The following is a 25,034-nucleotide window of genomic DNA, read 5'->3' as shown; positions in this document are numbered from 1 at the left end:
TATCTATATCTATCTATCTATCTATCTATATGTCTGTCTATATATGGATGAATATTATATATATATATATATATATATATATATATATATATATATATATATATATATATTGAAACAAAGAAAGGGAAAACTGACCAGAAACAAATAATAAATAGTGAAAACTTTGAGCAAAGAAAACCGATGAAAACCCATTTTTTTTTGCTCAAAGTTTTCACTATATATATATATATATATTCATCAGCACCGATATTCTCATTGTACTATCCAATTATATTTCAAATTGAATGGTGCAGTGGTTAGCTATCATGATGATAAGAATTCCAGTGATCATCATAATGTTAATTAAAAAATGAAATGGCCAAATAATGATGGCGAAGGCAATGATTGCAATCGTCTTCGCCGTTACTGCGATAAAGCATGGCAGTTGAGATAGGTGAAGAGGGGGTGAACTAATCTTAGAGATGATTCCGTCTTGTCCACCCCACCCCCTTGCCCCTCTCTCTCTCTCTCTCTCTCTCTCTCCTTTCCCCAGTTCTATAGGTTTAGCGTGCAGCGCGAGTTTAATGCGCACGATATGATATATATCTCAATCAATGACTTGAGCGAAGCGTGGGTAAGTTAATTGGCCTTGATGGCTCCAGCACGTGCTTTTCCCCCTCATTGCCGTATCTTTCCTTTCCAGATCGAGATGTCTCCTATTAGGACATCAGGCCTTCTCGAGTCAATAGAATTGGAGAGAATGCACCAGTCAACCTGACTTACCTCTCTCCCTCTCAAAATATTCCCACTCTCTCCCTCTCTCTGTCTTCCTACCCCCCCCCCCCTCTCTCTCTCTTCTCACTTACTTCTGCTTTCTAGAAAATGCCAATATACAACATCGACAATTTCCCCCGGTGGGAGTATGCCGTATTCATACATTGCCTATTTGCCCAATACGCCTAGTTAGATTCATTTTGTCGTAAAGTTGACGCGGTAGACTCGGGCTATGTAAAGTATTTACAGGAGCAACATGGCTCGATATTGGACGATATTGTTTCGACGATTCCGCATGACAATACCAATTGTGAGTTCGCATTGCGGCAATGTTTGGTTGTTGTTGTTTTTTTTTTTCATCTCTAGCACGACAATCCATTCCATATCTGAAAACGCTGGAGTACGTTCGAGGCATGTACGTATGTAACCTTGTTAACGTGCGTCCGCAGATAAACGCAAGTCAAATGGCAACGTGGAAACCTATATGGACATTTTGACTCGTTTTGAGCAAAGGTCAGTTTGCTGTCCAAATGCATTCTTCCATTTTATCCGCGTCTAAATGCTTTACAACATTTTATTACTTACTGTATGGAACTTACTTATTTATCTTATAAAGATCTTTTGTGCTTGCAAATACTAATACAATGTGTGGTATATAACTATATTGTGGTGATTACGAATGCAGTAGAAACCAGATATGAATTCAGTGTCCTCAAAAATCTACACTATCAAAAACTTCATAAGATATCAGCAATGTTTAATATCTTCATTTCCCATTTGGCCGTTGCATCTAAATAGTATCAAAATGTTTGTTTCTACTGGTTGGAGAGGAACCAAATTCTAGGTTGCGCCATGTTACATACCTCAATGTTACAAGAATTTGGACAAACGACACATCCTTACCACCCGAACAAACCCATCGCTAGCACCCACTCCCTTGCCTGCCCGCCGCCAAATAGACCGTTCCACTCGCCCCTTACGTCACTCAGATGAATAGCAATGCAACACACGGTCCCACGCGGGCACGCACAAACAACAGACGCGAGAACATCCGCACGTTCAATCAAAATGAAAATGATGTAGTGCAAACATTGACACACCGTGTATATTCGGCTTAAGAAAGAAATTCTTCTTGGCTGTGGGTCTTTTCTTTTTTTTTTTTTTTTTTTGCTCTTTTTTGGTTTAAGCCTGATGTAAATTCTGATTTGTCGCTTGACATAATGCTTGAGGAGATAGGCGACGTCTGACTGATATTATTTAATGTAATGCATGTTGTATGTAAGTCTTTTCTCAATGAACTGGTGAAATCAATGTTATGGACCACTGCCAATTATAGCACGCCACGCATATGGATATACAGATGCGATTCATCACGTCCGAAATGTCGTTTCAATGAATTCATTTCGGCTGACCAATGCAATCAAATTACGCATTTAATGTTCAACGAGAATATCTCATATTCAAGGGGGTGCGTATACTTATTTGCATCTTAATGGAAACAACACAGCTGCGTGTGTTACAAATAATATGCGAGTGAAAAATGATTTCATAGTAAAACATTGACGACAATGATGAGGAAAATGATGACTATGATGATGGCAGAATGGGGTTATCACTAGTTACGTTCAGACGGTGATTCTTTACCTCGAGGATAGCCATCTTGGAGGATAAGCTTTAGCCCCTTAACTAAGCGTGTTCACACGACGAAGCTTATCCTCCCCCCCCCCCCCCCCGGGTGGTTGATAGAGCGTCAACCCTGAGATATCTCGTGGATAGTTATCTTCAAGTTAACTTCATGTAAGGTATCAACGAGTGCGTCTTTTAACTACGAGCTTTTCCTCGACGAAAAAAAAAAAAAAACACACACCTAACCTCGAGGTTAAGGATCACAGTTTGAACGTTACTATATAGTAAAAACAACAAAGACAATAAAACAATAATACGAAGAAGAAGAAAGAAAAAAGACCGAAGAAGAGTATAGGAATAGGGAATTTAAAAAAGAGAGAGAAAGAGAGAGATAGGAAAGAGATACCAAGAGGGTGAGTGAACTTTATCGTTAAGGTATACCTGTCAGGGGGTCGCTCGGTTGACGATTTCATTTCACGTTTCCAAAACCAAGAGATTATTTTAATTCAAGAAAATGGGGCTTTCGATTCTGATACAAAATACAGCTCTACAGCTCAGATCGGGAAGGATAATATATTACAAATTCAGACTCTGAGATGGCTTTTATCAGGCAGAATGTAGCATTTCTTCATTCACAATGATCTTTGGAGTCTAGAAAAAGACGGGGGGGGGGGGCTTGTATCGTGGCTTAAAACGACAACGTTGACGTCACACATGTCACAAGTCTTTTTGTCATGATGCCCATGGAACATTTAAAACAGAGCAAAATGTTATGTCTCTGCACGCGATGAAGAAGGGTCAAAAAGTCATGTTTACCACTACAAGAAGTTATACAGTTGATTCTTCCTTTATTTCTTGTCGATTAAAGTCTTCTCTGAATAGCAGGGCAAGCCATTCAATATATTGGAAACATGCTTTTCGACGGAGCGCTGCGAATAAATGATGGTCGGAGAGTAGATATCCATATTTCGTATGACAAAATAGATTACTCAGGCATTTTGTTAGGTACACATCGGCAGGACGCGAATGATTATAATAAAAATAAGATATAATGTAAAATAAAATGTAAGTATATTTCCCGCACTGTTTAACTGTTGATTCTGAAATGTGTTTCACGAAATTCTGCTCCCAATATCCGTCTCAAAATGAGATCAAATTGTTAGTTTTGTCAACTTCCTGAAGGAAGGTTTACCATAGCTATATTTCTCTTTTTTTTTCGACCTCCCTTCATATTTGCTTCCTTAAATTCTTATAAATGTGAAAAGTTTACTATTATTTCTCTGCAGTAATAGTCCTTTAATTCCCCGGATCAATGCTTCTCCTCGGTTTATTGACCGGTTTGCAATTACCATTCCGCTTAAAAACCGAATCAACACGCTACGGCTTTGTAATTAGCAGAGGACACTTTCTTGACTTGGAAAAAAAAAAAACATAAAATGCGTTGTGCAAATTTGAGGTTTCCAAATAGACCAGGCTTAAACAGAAATGCCCGAGCACTTAAGAGAGATAATCGATATACGTGGTCCAGTGCGCATACGAGAGGTTCTGCTTTTTTGATGGCATTTCTTGTTAATGCAATCTGATCCCGCCTAAACGGCGAGTTTGCACTTTTTCTCTCGAGGCGGACCGACTGAAAGTATCCGAACGATAAGGTGTTAGTGACGATCACACAAGTACTGTTTATCTAATTCTCTCCTGCTTGACTGGAATGGCTGAACTGAAATCGGAGTAGCACCCATCACACATACTTCATGCTATATATAGCATTACTTGATACCTTTAGCTGAATATCTGCGCACGGGTTCCAATGCAGCTTATATGATTAATGTCGTGATAAAAGGTTCGACTAGTCCAACCCGTGTGGCTACATTAAGTAGATTTGTAAACCTTTTGAAATGTTTGAAGAGATATTATGCGCTAGAGAGAAGCAAAAAAAAAAAAAGAAAAATTGCTGATGAACTCTCTTTAAAAAACGCGCGAACCCTGGTGGTCTTGTGCACTAAAATAATGCGAGATTTTTATACCCTGACCATGCATGTCTTGAGTTATTTACGCAATCGAAAGGGGATAAACTTCAGTTTCCATTTTAGTTGTACTCCGCTATTTGAAATCGGTTAGATATATATACGATTCTCTTAACGTTAATGAGATTGGTCTACCAGAGATAATCCTGAAAATAAGTGGCAACGAAATGTTTGAGATATTGAAATTCATCCGGTTATGTGCGACATCAAGATCGTAATAAGTGCGTCCATCAGCTTGAGATAGATAGGTAGGTAGATAGATATATATATGTATAGATAGATAGATAGATAGATAGATAGATAGAAAGATAGATAAATAGATAGATAGATAGATAGATAGATAGATAGATAGATAGATGGATAGATAGATAGATAGATTGATAGATAGATAGATAGATATGTTGGTAGATAAATAGATAGATAGATATATATATATATATATAGATAGATAGATAGATAGATAGATAGATAGATAGATAGATAGATAGAGAAGAAGGGAGGGAGAGAGAGAAAGTGAATGATGAAAGTGTCAGCTCGTGTCAGGAAAGATATTACAGCCGTTACGAGTTTTAAATTCGTTAAGGAAACGTCACAAATAACAAAACGGGATGGACACACCTCACCCACCATCAAATCGCATGCATGAGGAAGTTTTATGGTGAATCAGAGCAACTGTCTTTGTAATGTGTGAAAATGGCCTTCGTACAGATTGAATATGTTTAGGAGTCGATTGCACCCAATATCACAGTTCCTAAGGAGACCTGGGCTGAGGAAAGTTGAGGGGGGGGGGGGAGGGCTCTTCTGTTACCCCCAAGAGCATGGCTACCCTTCCTCCATGTCGTAAATGTCGGAATCCTGCTGTTCGGAGTATGTTTCTCCTCAACGCTAATCAACGCAGCACATCACTTCCAAACTAATTTATTGATGTATCTTAATGAGACTTTAATCTTGCCGACAAAAACGGACCGTTCATTTGAGTGTCACTTTGAAATGTTTATCATTTTTAAATGTCGTTCCTTTTTTATTCAGTGAGCATCGATTAGGATATCGTTCTTCGATGCCATGAAGCGAGAGAAAATTCTTTAACACGTTTAACATCGCACCCTGAAACATGAGTATCACAGCCTGGAAGGATTGTCACCAGCGGTGCACTAGTTGAGGCTTATGGCAACCATGCAGACATATTTTCAGTCTGTTTTCATGTTTTCTGTCCCTCCTCGTCTCTCTCTCTCTCTCTCTCTCTCTCTCTCTCTCTCTCTCTCCTTCTCTTCCTATCTATCTCTTTCTCTCACCTCTTCCTCTCCTTTTTATTCTCGCTCATCCCGACATAATCCACAATCGCCCAGAGCGAAGGGATTCGCCGTGCGTCCTTGGTGAAGAGCAGGCAAACCTCAATAATATGCCAGGAACATATGAACATCAGCTCTTCTCTTCTCAGTTCAACGAACCGGAGCATCAAGACATTTGCATCACATACTGCATGGTATTCAGACCAATCTCCTTCGATCCTCTTTTTCAGTCTGTCTGTCTGTCTATCCCCCTCTTTCCCTCTCTCTCTCATTCTTTCACTCAGTTCTTTCTTTTTGATTTTCTTCCTGACTTTTTTCCCCTTCTCCTATAATCTTATATGGTTTTATCGATACCATGGCAACCAAAAGTAATTTTCTCTCTCACACAAATACACACACACTCACACGCAAGTATGTGTGTATGTATGTATGTGAGTGTACTGTGTATACACTGTGTGCATACATGTATGTGTGTGTTTGTGTTTGTGTTTGTGTGTGTGTATATATATATAGTAGTATGATGCTGACATTTTCATCAAACGCTTTTTCTACCTTGGGAAGGATGATAATGTGACAACGAAGATAATAGATGTCGCACGACCTAAGGTCGGTCGTGAGACATCTATTATCTTCATTGTCACAATTCTATATGCACACACACACACACACACACACACATGTATGTATGTATATATATATATATATATATATATATATATATATATATATATATATATATATATATATATATATATATATATATATTATATACACCAGAGAAGTAAAAGGATAGTTAATAATACTGCTTTAAACATTTCCATCCACATCACAGCAGATTTTCAACAAATTCGCATCCAATCACTTGTTTTCCTATATAAATACAATGTACTCCCCTTCTCCATCTCTCTCCTTCTTCTTATCTTTTTATTTCTCTATCTTTCTATCTTTCTCTCTTTCGGACCTGGTTCTCGCGTTGTTCGTATCCCACTCGTCTTGAGATGAGCTTATCGAGTCCGCCCCGCGGCGCCGTTTTAACGCTGCGCGCTCTCACAATACACGCTTTTCGCACACTGCATGCAGTGCATTGCATTTTGGACACGATTGGTGAGGAGAGAGACCAACGTAGATGCACTCACCCCTCTCCTCCCCCTCCCCCTTTTCTCTTTCTTTCTCTTTCCCTTGCTCTCTCTGGCGTTCTAATCCGATGGGCTTTCCGCGAGTTAGAAGTAATCGCTGTCTTCAAAGCGACTCTGCAAACAAAACATTGCTTTCATGTCAGTTCCGTCAGGCGGGGGAGGGGGGCATGACTCGCATGCAAGGAGGGAACAGGAGTAAAAGGGTTTAAGACTTGAAGAGGATACCCCTGTCTCAATGTATGCAGTGAATGCATGTTTGGCTTGTATGATTAGTGTAAATGTGAGAGACAAAGTTACGCGTTAGATATAGGTGTATGCTTAAGTGTGGATGGCTAAGATTTGCTCCTCTATCTACACACCTTCTACTTAAAAGTGTTTTTTCCTCATTCCATTATTATTGATATCGATATGCCACGTCACAAACTATCACATTGAGTGATACACGATGGGAATACTTGATGCATTGTCACGCTGCTTCCTCCGTGTAAGCTGCAAAGATGGTCTTCGAAGCTCCTCGTTGAAAACACGCAGCAGATTCAATTATGAGGAGGTATGATCATGACCACTGAAGTATTCTTTCGACTACAGATTATACATGGCTTCCTTTAAGTCCAGGTACGCACCGAATGGAGGGATGGAGAAAAGGAAAATAATATGATATATATTCGCTCCGGGCATGTCTGCTCCCGGCGTGAACCGCCTGCTTAGAGAATGAATAAGAAGACATAATATGATGAGGAAAAACTCGGACAAATCATCGATTCCTTTTCCCTCCAACCTCTACAGTCATGGTGATGGAGAAATGAAATCAAAATGAAGTTAGACCGTAGGGAAGCGGAAGTTGCTAAGCAACTTGGGCGTGTGAGGGAACGTGAACATGAAATGAAAGGAAATTGAAAAAAAAATGAAGTACAAAGACTCATGGCAGATTTTTTTTTCTTAGAATCCGCATACTTTTTCGTCTTATTGTAAGTAAGCCCTACCGTTTTAACGAACGAAAAATATTGTGTATTTTGATTTTAAAATTCTCCATTCATTTACACACAAAAAAAATTAGAGCAGCTAAGTGCTATGTTGACAAAAACAGACATACCCAGACTCAAGCATTAGGCGTGATACTCACGCCTCAGAGGTCTTTCTCGAGCTCACACTCCTGACAAGCCTTTCCTCACGCCTAAAAGAAAAGAACAAAAACCTCACGAGACATGGATTTCCAACCACCACCACCACCTAGAAAAAATCACATTACGAAGCAAACATTTTTCAAATCAGAATAAGTCAAAATGTTGTCATTAATATGTACCAGATCGCACGATTTACAGCTTAAAGGCATTAAATCTCCTTATCGCGGGAAGCGTCACACCACCCCAACACCCCCTCCCCCAACTCTGATCTGTCGCTTCGCTGCCTCTCGCTTCTATGTATAGCTGCTCTCTGACCTTAGCAACTCTGCAAAAGGCTGGGTTTCTCAAATACTTTAATAACTGCACACACTCACACACACACGCACACACACACTCACACACACCCGCACACACACACTCACACACACACACACACACACACACACACATAACGTAAGAAATGATCAGGGTTATGTGCACGAAAGAGAATGTGAGCGCGTGGATTTATAAAAAGAATTGTTCCTTTTCATCCCGACGACATAACGCTCAGAGGATCGCGTCATATTCCCAACATGCCAAACATTATATTTCACTGATACCTTGTCATACAAATACGTATAACTGCTCATGGATTAGTAATATACTATTATATCATAACCTAACAACACATAATATAACCTCAGATAACAGTGACCTTGCTAGATAGGGTTTGTATGTTCATGATGATGATCACAAGGATAAGAAAAAAAAAATTAGTAAAAATGTCAAATTAAAATGTGATTTTCCGCCTTCATGTCTGCGGTATTTTCTTTAACTCTTACTCTATTATTCATTCTGCCATTCTTATAAAGCAAAAAAGTTGTGAGTGAAAGTAAATTGTTATTGACTATTTTGTGCCATCTTGTTAGCAATGCTGTCAATTTTAACGCAAGTGGACGGTTTAACGTCGTTACAAATTTGAGTAAGTAAAGACTCTGCTCTGGCATTATTAATTGTTACTTTGTCTTACTGAATTGAATAACGTCATCAAATAATGTGCAATTAAGTGATGTAAAATTAATGTATTAGTCGTGTGCGTGTATTTCAGAGTCAGAGACCGGGCAAAAGTGATGAAAAAGAGAAGCTCGAAAATAGATTGGAGATCTATGTTCTTTCATTCGTTTGTTCTTCATAAGTTAAGTAGAAGTAATTACGTAGCATGCTCGCAGTTTTGAAGTAGATCCAAGATGTGGCACAATAAAACTCGTTGACAGGATATAATTTCGTAGGGTATACAAAGCTCTTCCAGCAGCTAAACGTGCAAACGGAGAAGAGGATGTCAAAATACTGAAACATTGCATCAGAAGTTATGTCTTTGATCACAAGGATAAGAAAAAAAAAATGAGCAGAAATTTCAAATTAAAAGTTGCAAATAGTTTGCTTTTGATATTATTGCCATTATCACTTATCATTACAAGATAAAAGCAACCAACTAAGCGGTAATGTATCAACAATATTTGCAAACAGAAAGATTTCAGACTATTTAAGATGTAATGTGATTTTTCCGCCATCATGTCTGCGGTATTTTCTCTAAACTCTTCCTGTTTAATTCATTCTGCCGTTCTTACAGAGCAAAAATGCTGTAAGTGAAAGTAAATGAGCATTTGCGGGCTTTTTGTGCATAATGCTGGATGGTTCGGAGCAAAAAATAACAGCTGTGTGTAGCCAGGTTGTACGAGACTATTTAGCTACCATGTGTTACAGCACTACGACCACCGTTCAGCAAACGTACTGGCGATCCGTCATTTGTTTCGGAATACCCACCGAAGGGGATTTCTAAGTAATGGAAGTGCCCATTACTGTAAGCAGACATCGCTTTTGAAACTTAAAAAAAAAGAAGCCCCCTTCTCACCTACAAATCCCGTTACGCTTCAGTTTGAATGAAATGCGCTTCGTTATTTTGAGCGTGTCCCTCGGCGTCCAAATAAGCCAGTCGAGCCTGGAAATGAGAATGACAGATTTAGACGGGAAGCTGGAACTACAGTTGAAATTTTACCACGGCGATCCACCAGCCTCGAATCGATTGACTTGCGTGCAGAAATGCCCGAGTCTGGCTCCATTGGTTCATCTACAAACAAGCAGTGTACATGAATTCTAATTTTCTTTCTCCTCCTCATTGTCAATCACACCATGAATTGCATTTCTTTAAAGTTTTCACCAAACGACATTCTTCCGCTTTTAATGTTTGCCCAATCTTAACGGGAGCTTATTGAAAAAAAAAAAATCCGCTGTAACGATTCTCACGACAGCCATTTAATTTCGCTTCACAATGTAAAATGACCAAACCTGTCATAATAAAACTTGTCTCCATTAAGCTAACCATTGAAAAATGTTCTATTATTAAAGAGAGCCGACAAGCTAAAGCATGTGCGTGTCAATGAACAATGCAAACACTCAATATTCCGGTCGAATGAGTGCTGTTTTTTAATTACCTTCTGATGTTCATTCTGTGTTGTTGTTGTTTTTTTCCCCCTTTCCCTTTCTAGTATGGGTTCGTGAATCATGCTTTGGAGCTACTCGTCCTCCGCGAACATGGAGAGGAGAAATGGGAGGAAATCAAGTGAGTACTATGTCGATAAGATGTCACTTCTTTCGTCTCCGTGGTTCAGTGAACCAGAGTCACTTTGTTCTGACAAGGGACTGTATTAATGTACTAAAAAGTCAAAGCTATGATGTTGTTGCTGTTGTTTCTGGATGATCAAACAGCCAGTAATGCATGCACAGAGTCAAAGATATTAAATGTTGTCGTGTCTTTGATGGAGGGACACAGCAATACATTCACGTGGATTCTCTCTTTACTTTTCGTACAGTGGTACACCCACACCACAACGTTATCCCAAGGTTGATCTTTTCAATGATGCAAAAATGGGCGAAAAGACAAATCTCTTTCACTTTGAGAACAGTGGCAACATGTAACATTCTCTACAGACGTTTCCCTTTCGTGGATATGGCAATTCACTATTGCTTAAATGGCCGTATGTATGTAGGCCTACTACATGCTATTAGCATCGTTCGTGTTCTTTTTTTTTTCACTTGGCTGGACAAGAGTAAAATTCATGCGACCTAACATGTGCACAAATGGAGCATCAAATTCCGTCGTCTATCATTTTAAAAAAAGTAGAAAAAAGACGTTTTTTTCTTATATTCTATTGCCCCAAGCCGCACCACTGAAGATACCGCTAGAAGCAAAATCGATGCATTATTCTAATGACATTAAAGCTGCGTGTCAGTCTGAGGCCTTGGTGCAGAGAAGAAGAAGTTTCCTTGACAACGGCGTGTCCAAAAAGAAAAAAAAAAGAAGAAGACTAAAAATTATGCAGGATGGAAAATGTATCGCAGCGTCTTCAAAAAGGCGTCAGCAAAATAACCTTGATGGGTGTTAGTTACGCAATGTACACATCTGGGACTTGAATGAATGGAAAATGGTGCAGAAAATTCAGCATGTTTATCAATACCACAATTGATCTTGGTGGCATTATAAATGAGCCGAAACGTTTCGTAAAGTTTGAATAGAGCAACCAATTTTGCTCTACTTGTATGATCATGAAACGTAATTGAACCATTTTTAAATCGTTAGTCTACCGCCGTTGTTGAACAATGAAAAATAAAAAATCATTGTTTGTGTGTTTGTAGTTCTGTCTTGTGTTTTGGTCGGCGGATTTCTCCTTTTAACTAGCTTTAAAAGAGAAATGGGAAATCCGTTTGAGCATTCGTAAAGCTCGACTGAAATAGGGCAACCATTCCTGACTTTTCTTACACTTTCAAGGTTTGTTCACGAAATCACGTGGGTTCGAAAGTGTCGAAGTTCACTGGAATGGTTAACTTTGAGACTGGAGTGTTTCCGAATCACCCCCCCCCCCTTGCCTTTTCTTCACACCCCCTACACTCCCACACACAATCACTTTTTTTTTTTGTTTTATAATAATCTTTATTTGAGTTTCATTCAATATCAAATCCATATCAACAATGAAATTAATATTACCAACAAAAAAAAGCAGCAGTATTCTTCTTTCTTGTGCTGCTGATTCATTTGTCAAGCATACAGTACAATATATTTGGGTTTTTCCAAATCATACCATGTTTTTGTAAGAAAAATGACATGAAATTCTGCATAACTCTCAGAAAAAGCTATTTTGATCAACCTAGTCAAGCCAATCCGAATGTGCCTTATTACACACACACCTAAAAAGAAACTGTGCTACTAAATCACTTTTTTAAACATAATTTCCTTCTTTTTTTGCAGAGCACACGATATATACATAAATATATCAGATTAAGTATAACTCTTAAAAGGGAAAAAATGTCTTAATCAACTTGATTAGATTACTCAATATCCGCTTCATTACATAAATTCTCTTACACTCTCTTGAGAATACAGCATTTCCCAAAACGTGTCATAAAAAAGCATGCTTAAATTAACCGAACAAAACTCACCATTTTTATTTAACCTATCAACCTACCCCCCCCCCCCCGTACAAAATAAAATAACCATATGTGTATATTATCAAAACAAACCATATTCCTGCCTAACCCCTTAACCATTACTCTATTATTACCTAACTACATCTACCTAACCTCGACCATCCCCACTTATTTCCCCACTAACATACCCCCCTCCCTTCCTGGTAGCTTTCCCCCAACACACACACCCATATATACACTAAACATAAAAAAAACAACAACAACAACAAACATACCCACAAGTGCGCAACTCACAAACACCAACACTTGCACGCCAAATCACACTACATACATGTGGTATCATGGTTACCTGTTTCCTTGACAGTTAGACACACACCAAAAACCGAAGCTAACATAAACGTTTGACATGGGAAAGAAAAAAAAAAGTGACCACCATAATGCTGATACATACCGATTCCTAAACATTAGTACGGCTCAAACCTTAAGTGACCATACATCTGACGTAGGGGAAGAGAGATTAAAAAAAAATAACGTATATAATTCATACTATAAATGTGCTATGGGCACCTATCCCCTGCCAACAATGTGGATATATCAATGAAAAAAAAAAGAAGAAAACACACACACACACGCACACACAATCATACATACACACACACACACACAATCATACACATAATCACACAAACCACACACACGCAAACGAACACACACCCTTACACGGGTATATATTATCATATAAAACATAATACCAACAGCAAACAACAATGCATTTTTTCAATTACACGTATATAGTTTTCGTCTACCTTAAGGAGAAATATTCCTCTGTTCGTTTTTGCGTTTACGCATTATATCTAGCCGTGGGTTGTTCCAAAAAGGATCTTAGATTTTCTTTCTCATCGGCTCCACCAGCAATGAAGTGAAGTCACAAGTTGCACTCACATTTTTTTTTTTTTTTTTTTTTGGGGGGGGGCATTTTTACCCCTGATTGTGTGATCATTGCCATGATTGTTGTCCTCAAAAGGGCTGGCGGTATGTGGTGTTTATTGCCCATTGAGTGCGTGAGTGCGATTCAAAATATCTAAGCATTGCTCGTCATGCTGAAAAAATGATTCGACGAAATACGCTTATAACGCCCCGTCTCATTGCCGCAGTGTCAGAATATCTCCGCCTTGTTGTCAAACCATTAGCATATTCCTATTGATGTTGACATTTTATATTGAGCCCTCTGTCCGCAGGAAGGGCAGGCCTTTGCGCACGAAAAAAAAAAATGAAGAACCTAAACACGATGCTGGGGATGGCGTCTTATCCTAGCTTTGAAGACGCAAAACATTATTACCGCGTCGCTGACTCCACCCCATTCCTTCTTACGATTTTTTTTTTTTTTTTGCCGCGGCATTTCTTATCGTCTGCCGTTATTTGCACACATGCTTGCCAGCACGAACGCGAGAGGGGGTGATAAGGACGTGAATGTAATAAAGGCAGAGTGTCTTAATTATGACGTCGCAAAATGTTTGAAGCGCAATCGATTGAAGCTAAGCGAAGATGACTGCGTTTTCATTTTCTCTTGCAGTATCAGATGGCACGGACGATATGCTTTTTCCACTAACCTATGCAATGGCAGTTCCGTGGCTGGATGTGGTTGCTTCTCACACTTCTACATCCCCCCCCCCCACTTTCCCCTAGTAGGCGTCGATACGTACGTGGCGTCGAAAGGCACGGAGCGAGCGAACAAAAGTACAGGAGCTCTCCCTCTTGTGCATCAGTAATAGAGTCAAATCGCCTACTACGCCCACTAGAATGAAATGCAATGATACAGAGAATTTCCATAATAGTCAGCTGCCAACCCGCTTACATTCATGAGCTATCGATTTCTTCTCACACGCCATGCGCGTGCTATCGCAGAAGTTTTGACTTGAAGTACAGTCAGGATTTCATTTCATTTTGGTACGCCATGTTCGGTAAATTCCTTTCATCATTTAATTAAATTAACATGGTCGTAGTTTTAACCATCGACTGAGTGTTTCAAGTGTCAATTAGTTAACAGGATTAACGGTGAGGAACCTCGGAGTTATTCCTGGGGCTCCGATATCAAGATCATGTGAATTGTAAACTTATCTGTAGGGTTAAGATTTCGTCACAGAAATTAGGTCAACGACTTTAAAGAGGAGGTTCAAGAAATTGTATCAAAATATTTTTTGCCTCGAATCAAATGCAAAAGACGATGTTTTAGATTGTGCATGAGCGTGACGTTAATGCAGTTAATGCGTATAGTCGATGCTTGTGTGTGTAAATTTTGTGAATTTTTGTGATGCGTATGTTTGCTGGTTTACTTGTAGTAGGGGCCTATAATATTTGCTTGTATGGGCTAAACGTCTGTGTGTTTGTGTGAGTACCTACTGTAAGGGTGTGTGTGTGTGCGTGTGTGTGTTTTGTGCGTTTGTTTTCTTTGTGTGTGTGTGTCTGTGCGTGAGTGTATATGAAAATGGCTAGGAGCAGTGAAAAAAAAAATGCAATCTATACGTGTTTTTCACATCGTTAACATTTATATCAGACAAAGGGGAGCGAAGTGTAGTAATGCCATTAGATGGCTGGGATTGAAGTGAAGTAATTCTCATAACTCAGGGACGCTCAAGGACAAACATGTACCGTATGCATGAAAACCGGTGTGTATGCGTTTTAAAATGAAGGGAACAGTAGGAGTGCGTTTCAGAAGCTATCCTAGTGGAGAGGGAATAATGATAGCAAAATAGTTTTATTTTTTTTAAGGGGGGGGGGGGGCAAGGCGATGGATATTAAGTGGTAAAGTCACACATGCACGAAATATCGGAACGTAAAAGAAAAATTGGTCTGAATGAAGAAATCTTGGCACCATCGTACAAAGCAAAAAATAAAAATCCAACCAAGGACATTCATTTAACTACCAAGAATGGACCACACGACCCCAGCCATACTCCCATCTCGTGCTGCTACTGAATGGGCTCAGTAATGAATACGGCTAGCGGAACTCGGGTACTAGCGGCATCAGAAATGCAGTGATTCCATTAAATATGAGATATAAATCATCCAGAGTTAGCGAAGATTTGAGGCAGATACGACACGAGGCCCCCATGTTCGCTGTATAATGAATTTCCCGATCTATCTGTTCTCACAGGGCACAAAGGGATATTAATCGTTCCGCAATGCCCCGCTTTGCCCCCGCTTGGATGCAGGTTATCAATGAACCCCAGGTGAATTGGCAAAACAAATTCTTATGATAAATTCTCCTTGCAAATGTTGTGCTTTTGATCTGTATATTCTGAAAGTCTGGTAAACAGCACAAAGCCAGTGTTGCAGCTAATGTTTTAACGTCGGACAATGTTGTTATAATGTATCTGTGAGTCATGTTCTGTTAACTCTCAGTGAACGCTTAATAGATTTCAGCCACTGTCAGTTAAGGGCTTTTGATAAAACTGGAAACAATTCTTGTTTGTTTTTGTTTTTAGTTTGTAAGTTACGTCTATACGTGGCTATATTAAAGGGTATACTAAAGTGGCTCCGATCTGATAAAATGAAAAAAAAAAAAATCTCTTTCAATAAGCCAGTTCGTAATTGGCTCATGTGCATGTTGGTACAAATAACCTTTCTATTTTCTCAGTTGGCTAGGCACTTCACTCATATTCAAAGCAACATAATGCGTACCGGTAAGTTTGTCCGGCGTAACAATTTATGGAATTCGTGTTAAACAAACAATTAATGATCTTGCATAGCGAGACCAGGGGGGGGGGGGGCATTTCATGAAGGATCTTGTCGGATAAAATGTCCGACAAGTCAATTATATCCGACAAGTTCAGAGAAATCAGCCAATCAGACTAAAGAATTTCTCAAAACTTGTCGGATATAATTGACTTGTCAGATATTTTATCCGACAAGTTCCTTCATGAAATGCCCCCCTGGTGACCAGAATGGTCCGTCAAACATCCCTCGGGGGATACACCCATTTCTTTGTTTTGTATTGAATGCATTAAAACATGTCTATATTCGTATTGCCAAATACCAGGTTTGCTGTCAGATGGATGTAATGGCAAGTATCATGTACAAGGACGCATGAATAATCATTATATGACAGATGCCTATCTCCGTGAATTTAAAAACCATCATGCGTTTTGGTACAAATTACCTTTTTCTGCTCATGCGCAAAGAAGAACTAAGAACTGGCTTATTTATGAAGTCGATGTATTGTGATAATAAAGAAATGATGTTGTTCCTCAACTTATCAGAAATCTACTCTTCCTACTGTGGAGTACATATACTTGTATGGCAGGCTTTTGCCTTTTTTTTGTGGTAAATATTCATTACGACAGGTGGTAGCTGCAACTTGCAAGGTTTTCTACCGCAAACTCGATCCTATCACTTTCTTCGGGCAACAAGGTGTTCTTCAACTCACCAGAAATCTACTCTCGCTTCGATGAAGTATACCCAGTATAGCAAGTTAGGGCTTTTTGGGGTAAATATTCATTACGACAGGTGGTAGTTGTAAGGCTTTCTACCGCATATTTCTATTACTCTGCCCCAGTTTCCGGTCGTGCATGTTATTATTGTATGACCATTTCCCCCTTCGGCTTGTATTATAGGGGTCTACCGAGAGAATGGTTTCTAAACGCATCCTCATTCGAAAATCAAAATTACATGTATACTTTTTACAACTTGTATATGAAAGAAGACATGTTACCACTTGGAGCTTAGAGAGGGGAAAACAAGTCTGAAAGCAATTTTTTTTCAGAAAATTACAATGTGCTATAAGGAAATGTTATTAGGCTATGCAAACAACTTTTCAAAACAATTCAGTCGTTACGATGCACTAAGCCTCTCAGTACTTGTCCATACGTCAGGTTTAGCATTTACAAATATATTTTAGCATGTTGTTAGCCTCGGTGAATTTGGATACCTAAAACGTAACCGAGGACCACCCCGACTTTAGTATCCAGGGACATCTCGAGCTACCCCTCCCCCTCCTGAATTTTCATCTTCCAGCAGGGATGGATACTTTTTATTAGGAGAAAATTTTGAAGCGCACACATGACTCCAGTCGCCAGAGGGCATGGGTGATTTGCTTTCTTCACAATGGCTAGCTCTGAACACAGTGGCTGTATACTATGACGGAGGGTTGAACTCTAAGATTTTCCCAGTCACTTCCTGGTGAATTCCGCCATTTTGTTTTACAGCTCACAACAATGGGTCGTGTGAGAGATTTCAATGGCTTTCGCTGATAGCGAATATACCCTGAACCCTGAAATGTCTTCACCGAAGAACGTCTATTATACGTTTGTATTTAGGTTGGTATAGGTTAAACGCTCCTTGGAAGAGTACGACCTCTCCATCCCAACCAGTGTTTGCAACAATGATAATAATTTAGAAATTTAGATGAATATATTCCTAAAATAAAAGATAAGTTAGTTAACTATAAAACATCCCCTAAACTTCCATGGATTTCTAAATCCCTTTTGCGTTCTGTGAATAGGAAAAATAGGTTATATTATAAATATAAAATGAAAAAAACTGAAGAGTCAAAAAGGAAATATACATCGTATAAAAATGTTTTAACTAAAGTTATACGATTTGAAAAGAGGAAATATTATGCGATTCAGTTAGAAAAATATAAACATGATATGAAGAATACATGGAAGGTATTGAAACAGGCCATGAATGTATCAAAAAAGAAATCAAGTATTACAAAAATTCGATTCGATGATAGAATTTTTGAAGATTCTGGTGATATGGCAAATATTTTTAATTCTTATTTTTCAATGATTGGAGAGAATTTGGCGAAAGAAGTACCACCGTCTAATACACATTTTTCACATTTTTTAGGTGAATCTAATTCTAGTTCTATTTTTTTCGTTCCAACTACGAAACATGAAATAATGGATATTGTTACTGGAATGAATAACAAACGCAGTGCGGGTTATGATGACATAAGTAATTTCATTTTAAAGGGTATTATATCTTCAATTGTGGACCCACTTGTACATATTTTCAATAAATCTATGTTATATGGCGTTTTTCCTGATCAAATGAAAATTGCTAAGGTTGTCCCTTTATTTAAAAAAGGAGATGATCTTGATGTCAGCAATTATAGACCCATTTCTTTACTTTCATCCTTATCTAAAATTTTAGAAAAATTAATATTTAAAAGAACAATTAATCTTCTTAACTTTCATAATGTTTTTGTAAACTCTCAATTTGGGTTTCGTCGGAAACACAGCACTATTCACGCTCTATTGAAGTTTATTGATAATGCCGCGCATACAATAGATAATCATTCACATCTTGTTGGTATCTTCCTGGACTTCTCCAAGGCCTTCGATACAATTAATCATGACATCTTATTTCATAAATTGTCACATTATGGCATAAGGGGGAAGGCCTTGGAGTGGTTCAGGAGTTACCTGCAAAACCGAAAACAATATGTATCTCTGAACGAGAATAACTCAAGTTTCAAATTTATTAAATGTGGCGTCCCTCAGGGTAGTATATTAGGTCCTTTACTTTTTATTGTTTACATCAATGATTTTTGCAGGTCATCTGATACACTCTCATTTATACTTTTTGCTGATGACTCAAATGTTTTCTTTTCCCATCAAGACCCAGTCACTTTAATTGACACCGTCAACTCTGAATTGAAAAAAGTGACTCAATGGATAAGAGCTAATAAATTATCACTTAATCTTCAGAAAACTAAGTATATGCTTTTTAGTAAATCCATAGAAACATTAAGCACAGATCTTATTTTTGATGGTACTCGATTAGAACATGTATCCCACATAAAATTCCTTGGTATTACAGTAGATGATAAACTTTCGTGGAGGCCTCATATTATCAACATAAGTAAAATAATTTCACGAAATATTGGTATTATCAACAGACTTAAGTTTCACATTCCATCGTCGTCTTTGTTAACGTTGTATTTTTCTTTAATATTACCTTATCTTAATTACGGAATTTTAGCATGGGGTAGCGCCCATCAAACTTTATTAGATAAATTATTATTATTACAAAAGAAAGTACTTCGTATTATTTGTGGGGTTTCGCCACGTTCTCATTCAGATTCATTGTTCATTGAATATAAGATTTTGAAAATTAAAGATTTGTTTCTTTTTCAACTGGGCCAGTTCATGTTCAATTATAACACAAATGCTCTCCCAATATTTTTAATTCAATGTTTCCACGAAATCAATCTTTTCATGATTATCCTACTAGGAGCTCTAATGAGTTTCACTTACCCCTTTTGAGAACCTTATTAGCTCAGAACACATTTATATACATCGGCCCTAAATTTTGGAGTTCATTAGGTCCTGAAATAAAAAATTCTTCATCGTTATACATTTTTAAGCGTAATATGAAATCTTTTTTGTTAAATTCTAGCTAAGATATTTATTTTCATTACCTATACAGGTTACAGCAAACATGAGGGTCATCATCGGTTATTTAATTCATTATTACGCAGTGAAAAACGGCATTACTAGGCAATGAAATACGGCATGTTATTCGCATAATTTCTACACAGCTGCGTGCAGTCACCAGCTGTTCAAAGCACCTCATCAATTCTCTCTTCCGTTTCTCTTGTTCAGCGTGTAGGCATTCTCTCTCCTTCCCTCCCTCTTCCCCCCCCCCTTCTCTCTCATTTCTCTCTCTCTCTTTCTCTCTCTCTCTCTTTCTTCCTTTCCCTTTCTTCCACTAATTCTGTTTTTGTCCCATTCCGTTCGATTGTATCTCCTTAGTTTAGTTAAAATGCCATGTTGTTGTGCATATGTGTAATGTATTTGTAATTGTATGTATATTTTTGAAAGAAATTCTTGAGTGGTCCACAATCTACAAGCACTGCTTTTTAGTGGACCTCTCAGTTCTCTTCTTTTTTTTTTCTCCTCAAAATATAACTTTGTATTTTCCCGTATGTATACATGATTCATCTCTATTAGTTTGTTGTATATCGTTAATCCTTCGCACTTTGTTCTGTATACATGCTTATGATGGATTTTCTGATTTACCTCGTGTTATGTTTTGTTGGAAAGAAAATGAGAATGAAATAAATGAATTGAATTGAATAATAACAACAACAACAACAACATCATCATCTTTATCATCATCATCAACAACAACAATAGCAACAACAGTAACAACAACAGCCACAACGAAATGGCAGCATTGTACTCTTTCCTCTACCCAGAATGATGCCAAGCTTAACTATAGTGTCAGGTGATTGATCCTAAATCTTCGGATGGGCAGGTTCCTGCTTCTTTGAAGATAACTCCCAAGTGTGAAGTTGCCTTTTGATGAAGCTTATACCTGTGATTACTCTCCTATTCTGTGAAAGTGTAAAACAGATATAAAATGGTCTTAGATATTTGTCCTTGTATGAGATGGAAGCTCGTCACAGATTGCCAACGTATTCTTGCCTGCGGTGAGGTTGAGTTGCTGAAAAGCTTTCAGCCAAAGTCATTGCGCGTGGAAATCCTCTGGCTTTACAATATGGGGAGGCATGGAATCTGTGCTTTTCATTATTTCGCGAAATCGAATCGTGATGGAAGTTTCCGCAGGCAGCGAGGTTGTTGATAAATTTGATGGATGAAGGAGGGTTATACACTGACCATTGCTATTAGTCCATATAGTGCAATAGCAATATTTCTCTCCGTCTTCTTTATAATCCCAGGAAAAGGTCATTTACATCTTGGGATTGAATTGAAATTAGATACCACTCCTTAATCTCCAATTATAAGCGGTGAAAAACAGACTGACAACTCAACGAAAGTCAACATCAACAACAACAAAGTTTGCATACTTTAAGAAAAAAAGTGGATGAGGTTAGATACACCTTACTTTTCGGAGAGATGTGAGATAGATAAAAAGTCTGTCTCATTTCATAAGTGCAGAAAGAAACCACGTCGAAGACATCGAAGTCTTATTTGAGACTTTTTATGACATTCATGGAAAGTGCAAAACACATAAGGAAGATTCGTCTGTTGACTGCAAGTCTGTTGGCTCTTCTGGATAGAACAAAATTTCCCCCCGAAAACATAGCTTTCTTAATGCAAGAGGCGCAACTGTTAGTATATGTCGATTCTTTGGTTTCTATCTGGATTGTTAGCTGACATAGCTGTGAATTGTTCACTACATGTTCAGTTCAGTTCAGGTCAGTTCAGTTCAGTTCGGTTTGATTTTATTTCTGTATTTTCCAACGGAAATCATACATGAAAATGACAACGGAGGTATCTGACAACAACACTATGAACACCGATGAAAACAAAAATTATAGTATAATAATCATGATAATCTTATGAGTGTTTGGACATAATACGACGAAATAAAAAAAGGTAAAGAGGAGATAAGATGCAGGAGCCTGTCATCTTAAGCAAGTGCTTGGTAGTGATGGCAACCTCAAAGAGAAAATAAGAAGCATAAACATATACAAAAATGGGCAATTTGCCAATGTGAGTACATGTGATTCTGCGAACAAATCTGTTCTTCTTGGAAGACATATTTCCGTTGGGTATCAAAAATTTCACATATGTAAACAACAAAAGTGCACATCATGAATTTGTTTAAGGAGAATTATGACCTTGCAATTGACAATCAAAAATATAAAATCGGTTCGAGAAAAAAAAATGAGGCTTAAAAGGGAATACCGGACCTCTGCAAAGTTAGCCTGATAAGAGAGAATAACATTTATAGGCATATCAAACAATGAATGTTAAATCAAAATGGGAACAAGACGAAGGTAATAAAAAAAATATAGGAAATGTTGCAAATTTTCACGAAACAATTCTTCAACAAATATAAAAACAGATATAAATACAAATATCCAATTTAGTGAGTGGATGATATCATTGCCTCACACTTTGTCCTCATGATCTTAGATTGTGTAGAAAAGCTTGAATTTCTTTATTTTTTGTTTCAAATGCCGTTTTTAGACCTACAGTCTCAAACCGTAATACATCTCACTGATTATCATTTTGAAGTTATTTAACCCGGAATAACATTACGTTTTACACGTTTATGGCAGAAAATTCAATTTTAGTTTATAGTTGTTGTTTTTTTTTTACACAATCAACGGAAAATTGTGATGTCATGACATTTTCAGCTCACTCATTTGCATATTTGTATGAACTATTCTGCCAAAAAGAACTGACAAATTCTTCTTTACAATTTCATAACTTTCCTAAGCTTTTTCTGATTTTTATCATATTATTTTCACCGTTGTGTTTATAGATTTTACGCTAGCTTTCTTTCCAAACGTATTTTTAGCTGGTCCAAGATTTTCCTCTAATCTAATTTTCTATATTTAACGGAACTTCTTTTTTGTTTATTAAAAATACAACACATAAAGGTCATATTTCTGTAGTGGACAAAAGTATAGTCAATGATAAGTTGATTACTTATTCATATGTGTTCACCTTCGTGAGGTATACGCTGGAGTGACTTTACATGTGCTCTGCCATACCCAAGCATACGATATATGAAAAGATGAATTTTCACCATTTTATAGCCGCATTCCCTGAAAATACAGCACCATCATAGCGTAAATTTCGCCGGCGGGTTGAGCGAACCAAGTTAGGCCAAACAAGATCACAACGCCAATACCAGCGTCATTCTCAAAGAACAGCACCGTGACATATAACATCCAATATGCCGCAGTTTTTCAATGTGACTTTCTCGATCATCCATCACGGAGATGGGGGGGGGGGGGCGGCGGTGGGGAGACAGAGAAATAGACAAAAATGCTTCTGGACAGATCTTTCTCTTACGCCGGGTTTCGTTATATTGTAGTATGAAAAGAAAATAAAAATAGACATCCATTCCACTCAATAATGTTCTACGCAGCAGAGTCAATTCAATTTACCAGCTTACTTTATCCGACAACATTGGTCCTTTTCAATTCGATTCATCTTGTCTTCTTCTATTGTTCTCTTTGAAGATTCTAGCAAGATCAAGAACAAGAGAAGATAAAACAAGGCACCACAATGAAAAGGAAAAAATGCACCGTCAGTAGTCACAGTAGTCTCCGTAAGAGAAACATCATCCATATGATAAGGTCATGAATGTATCTTGTGGCTATAATAAGTGTCTTGAATATCCGCATAAACCCTATTATTGAGGGTCTATGTCTGACCAGCGGGCTTTGAAACCTATTACGATGTTGTGCGTTCTCATCACTAATGGAGCATATTGCCTTTCAAACAAGGAAATCCCAAGCATGTCTCTTTGGAAAATATACGTCAAAAATGTATAATATAAAGATGATATCAAAATAGTAACAATTTAAGCCTTTTTGAACATTTTCCATGGTTGGCGAAATAGTTAAATACTTGCTCTGTACGCAGACAAAATGACCCCCCCCCCACACACACACACACAGACAGACGTACGCATCATGCATCTCTTCACCAATAGGCAACCCAACTCCCCCTCCTTTTTCGAGCTGCCCCACCCTTGTGCCTTCTTCGGCATTACCCCGTGTCTATTTATTAACTCTTTCTTGATAGCGGCTGACTTCTATTTCTGGACGTTCATCATATGGCTCCAAACTAGCAGGTGATCGGCAATGAGGCTTAGGCGAGCCCAGCGGGCGGGCGACCACGTGTGCTGTTTCACGCAGCGCTCACCCGGGAATTTGCAATAATAATGAGTACAGCTCAAACTCGTCGGGCTGTAATAGCCTCGGACACTTCTGTGTTCCTGGGATCATGTTCTTTTCATTACATGGCGTGGGATAGGCCCGTGACGTCATCATCCCAAGGGTTGGCGGGTACGTTGGTGGCGTAGACAGACTCGTCTCGCCCAATCTAAGTCCCCGATGTATTCTCGTGTGTGAGAAACCCGCCACCGCCCTCACATCAGCTTGCTATGGAGAAAAACATCACGACAGTGTATGGTTAAAAGTTTACGTACTCTTATCACGTACGACGAAAATTGTCCGTACCGTCTAACTCGCTCGTAATATTTCTGTCGATCCACAACTGTCTTTGGGTAAATGTTATATCACTGCTCATAAACGGGAAGATAAAAATTAATCGCGGAGACTTTCTCTTTTACTTTTGCCTAGGCATAATACATTCACACAACCTTCAGGGGTATCTCTTTGTAATTTCGGCTCCCAGATTTCATTTGTAATAATTATGATAATTAAGATCGTGTGTTATCAATTGAATTACAGATGAGGTTGCAACGCATGATGCACTAAATTTCCATCAGCCAAATGCTTCCCTGAAGGTCAGTATAAACTTAAAAGGTGCGTAGTCTGATGAACTAAAACATTAGTGTAAACTTGCCAATTATAGGCGCCAAATGATAGATAGGAGCTTAAATCGTCACCGTTTTCTAAATGTCCATCGCTCAGGCTTAATGGCCCATTTAACACGTACGAAAGCGTTACACGCCGCTTGAATAATTCTGCAATATTAACCGGGAACAAAGCAGCGACAGAAAAGTCTGAAATATTACAAAAATCAAGTGCGGTGAGCTGCATCTTGAATATGTCTTTCTCCGACTTATTACCATACGTAGGGTGATGGCGCACTTCCGTTCTGAGGAGCGTAGACTCTCATCATTCAGAAGAAGCAAGCTTTCCTTACGCTGCTAATAATA

At 38.3% G+C, this 25,034-nt stretch overlaps 1 protein-coding gene across 1 annotated transcript in view; it reads left to right on the top strand.

Annotated features, from left to right (window-relative positions):
- Nucleotides 1-25,034, top strand: part of LOC140235046 (guanylate cyclase soluble subunit beta-1-like) — a 53,204-nt gene that overhangs the window by 13,141 nt on the left and 15,029 nt on the right. Inside the window, exon 2 of the mRNA XM_072315083.1 lies at nucleotides 10,478-10,551. Coding sequence (XP_072171184.1) covers nucleotides 10,478-10,551 — 74 coding nt within the window. The remainder of the gene's footprint in view (nucleotides 1-10,477; nucleotides 10,552-25,034) is intronic.

The sequence above is a fragment of the Diadema setosum genome, chromosome 11 (genome assembly GCF_964275005.1).
Source record: "Diadema setosum chromosome 11, eeDiaSeto1, whole genome shotgun sequence".
Classification (NCBI taxonomy): domain Eukaryota; kingdom Metazoa; phylum Echinodermata; class Echinoidea; order Diadematoida; family Diadematidae; genus Diadema; species Diadema setosum.
Note: the sequence above shows the minus strand (reverse complement) of the source record. Positions and strands in the feature narration are given on the sequence as shown.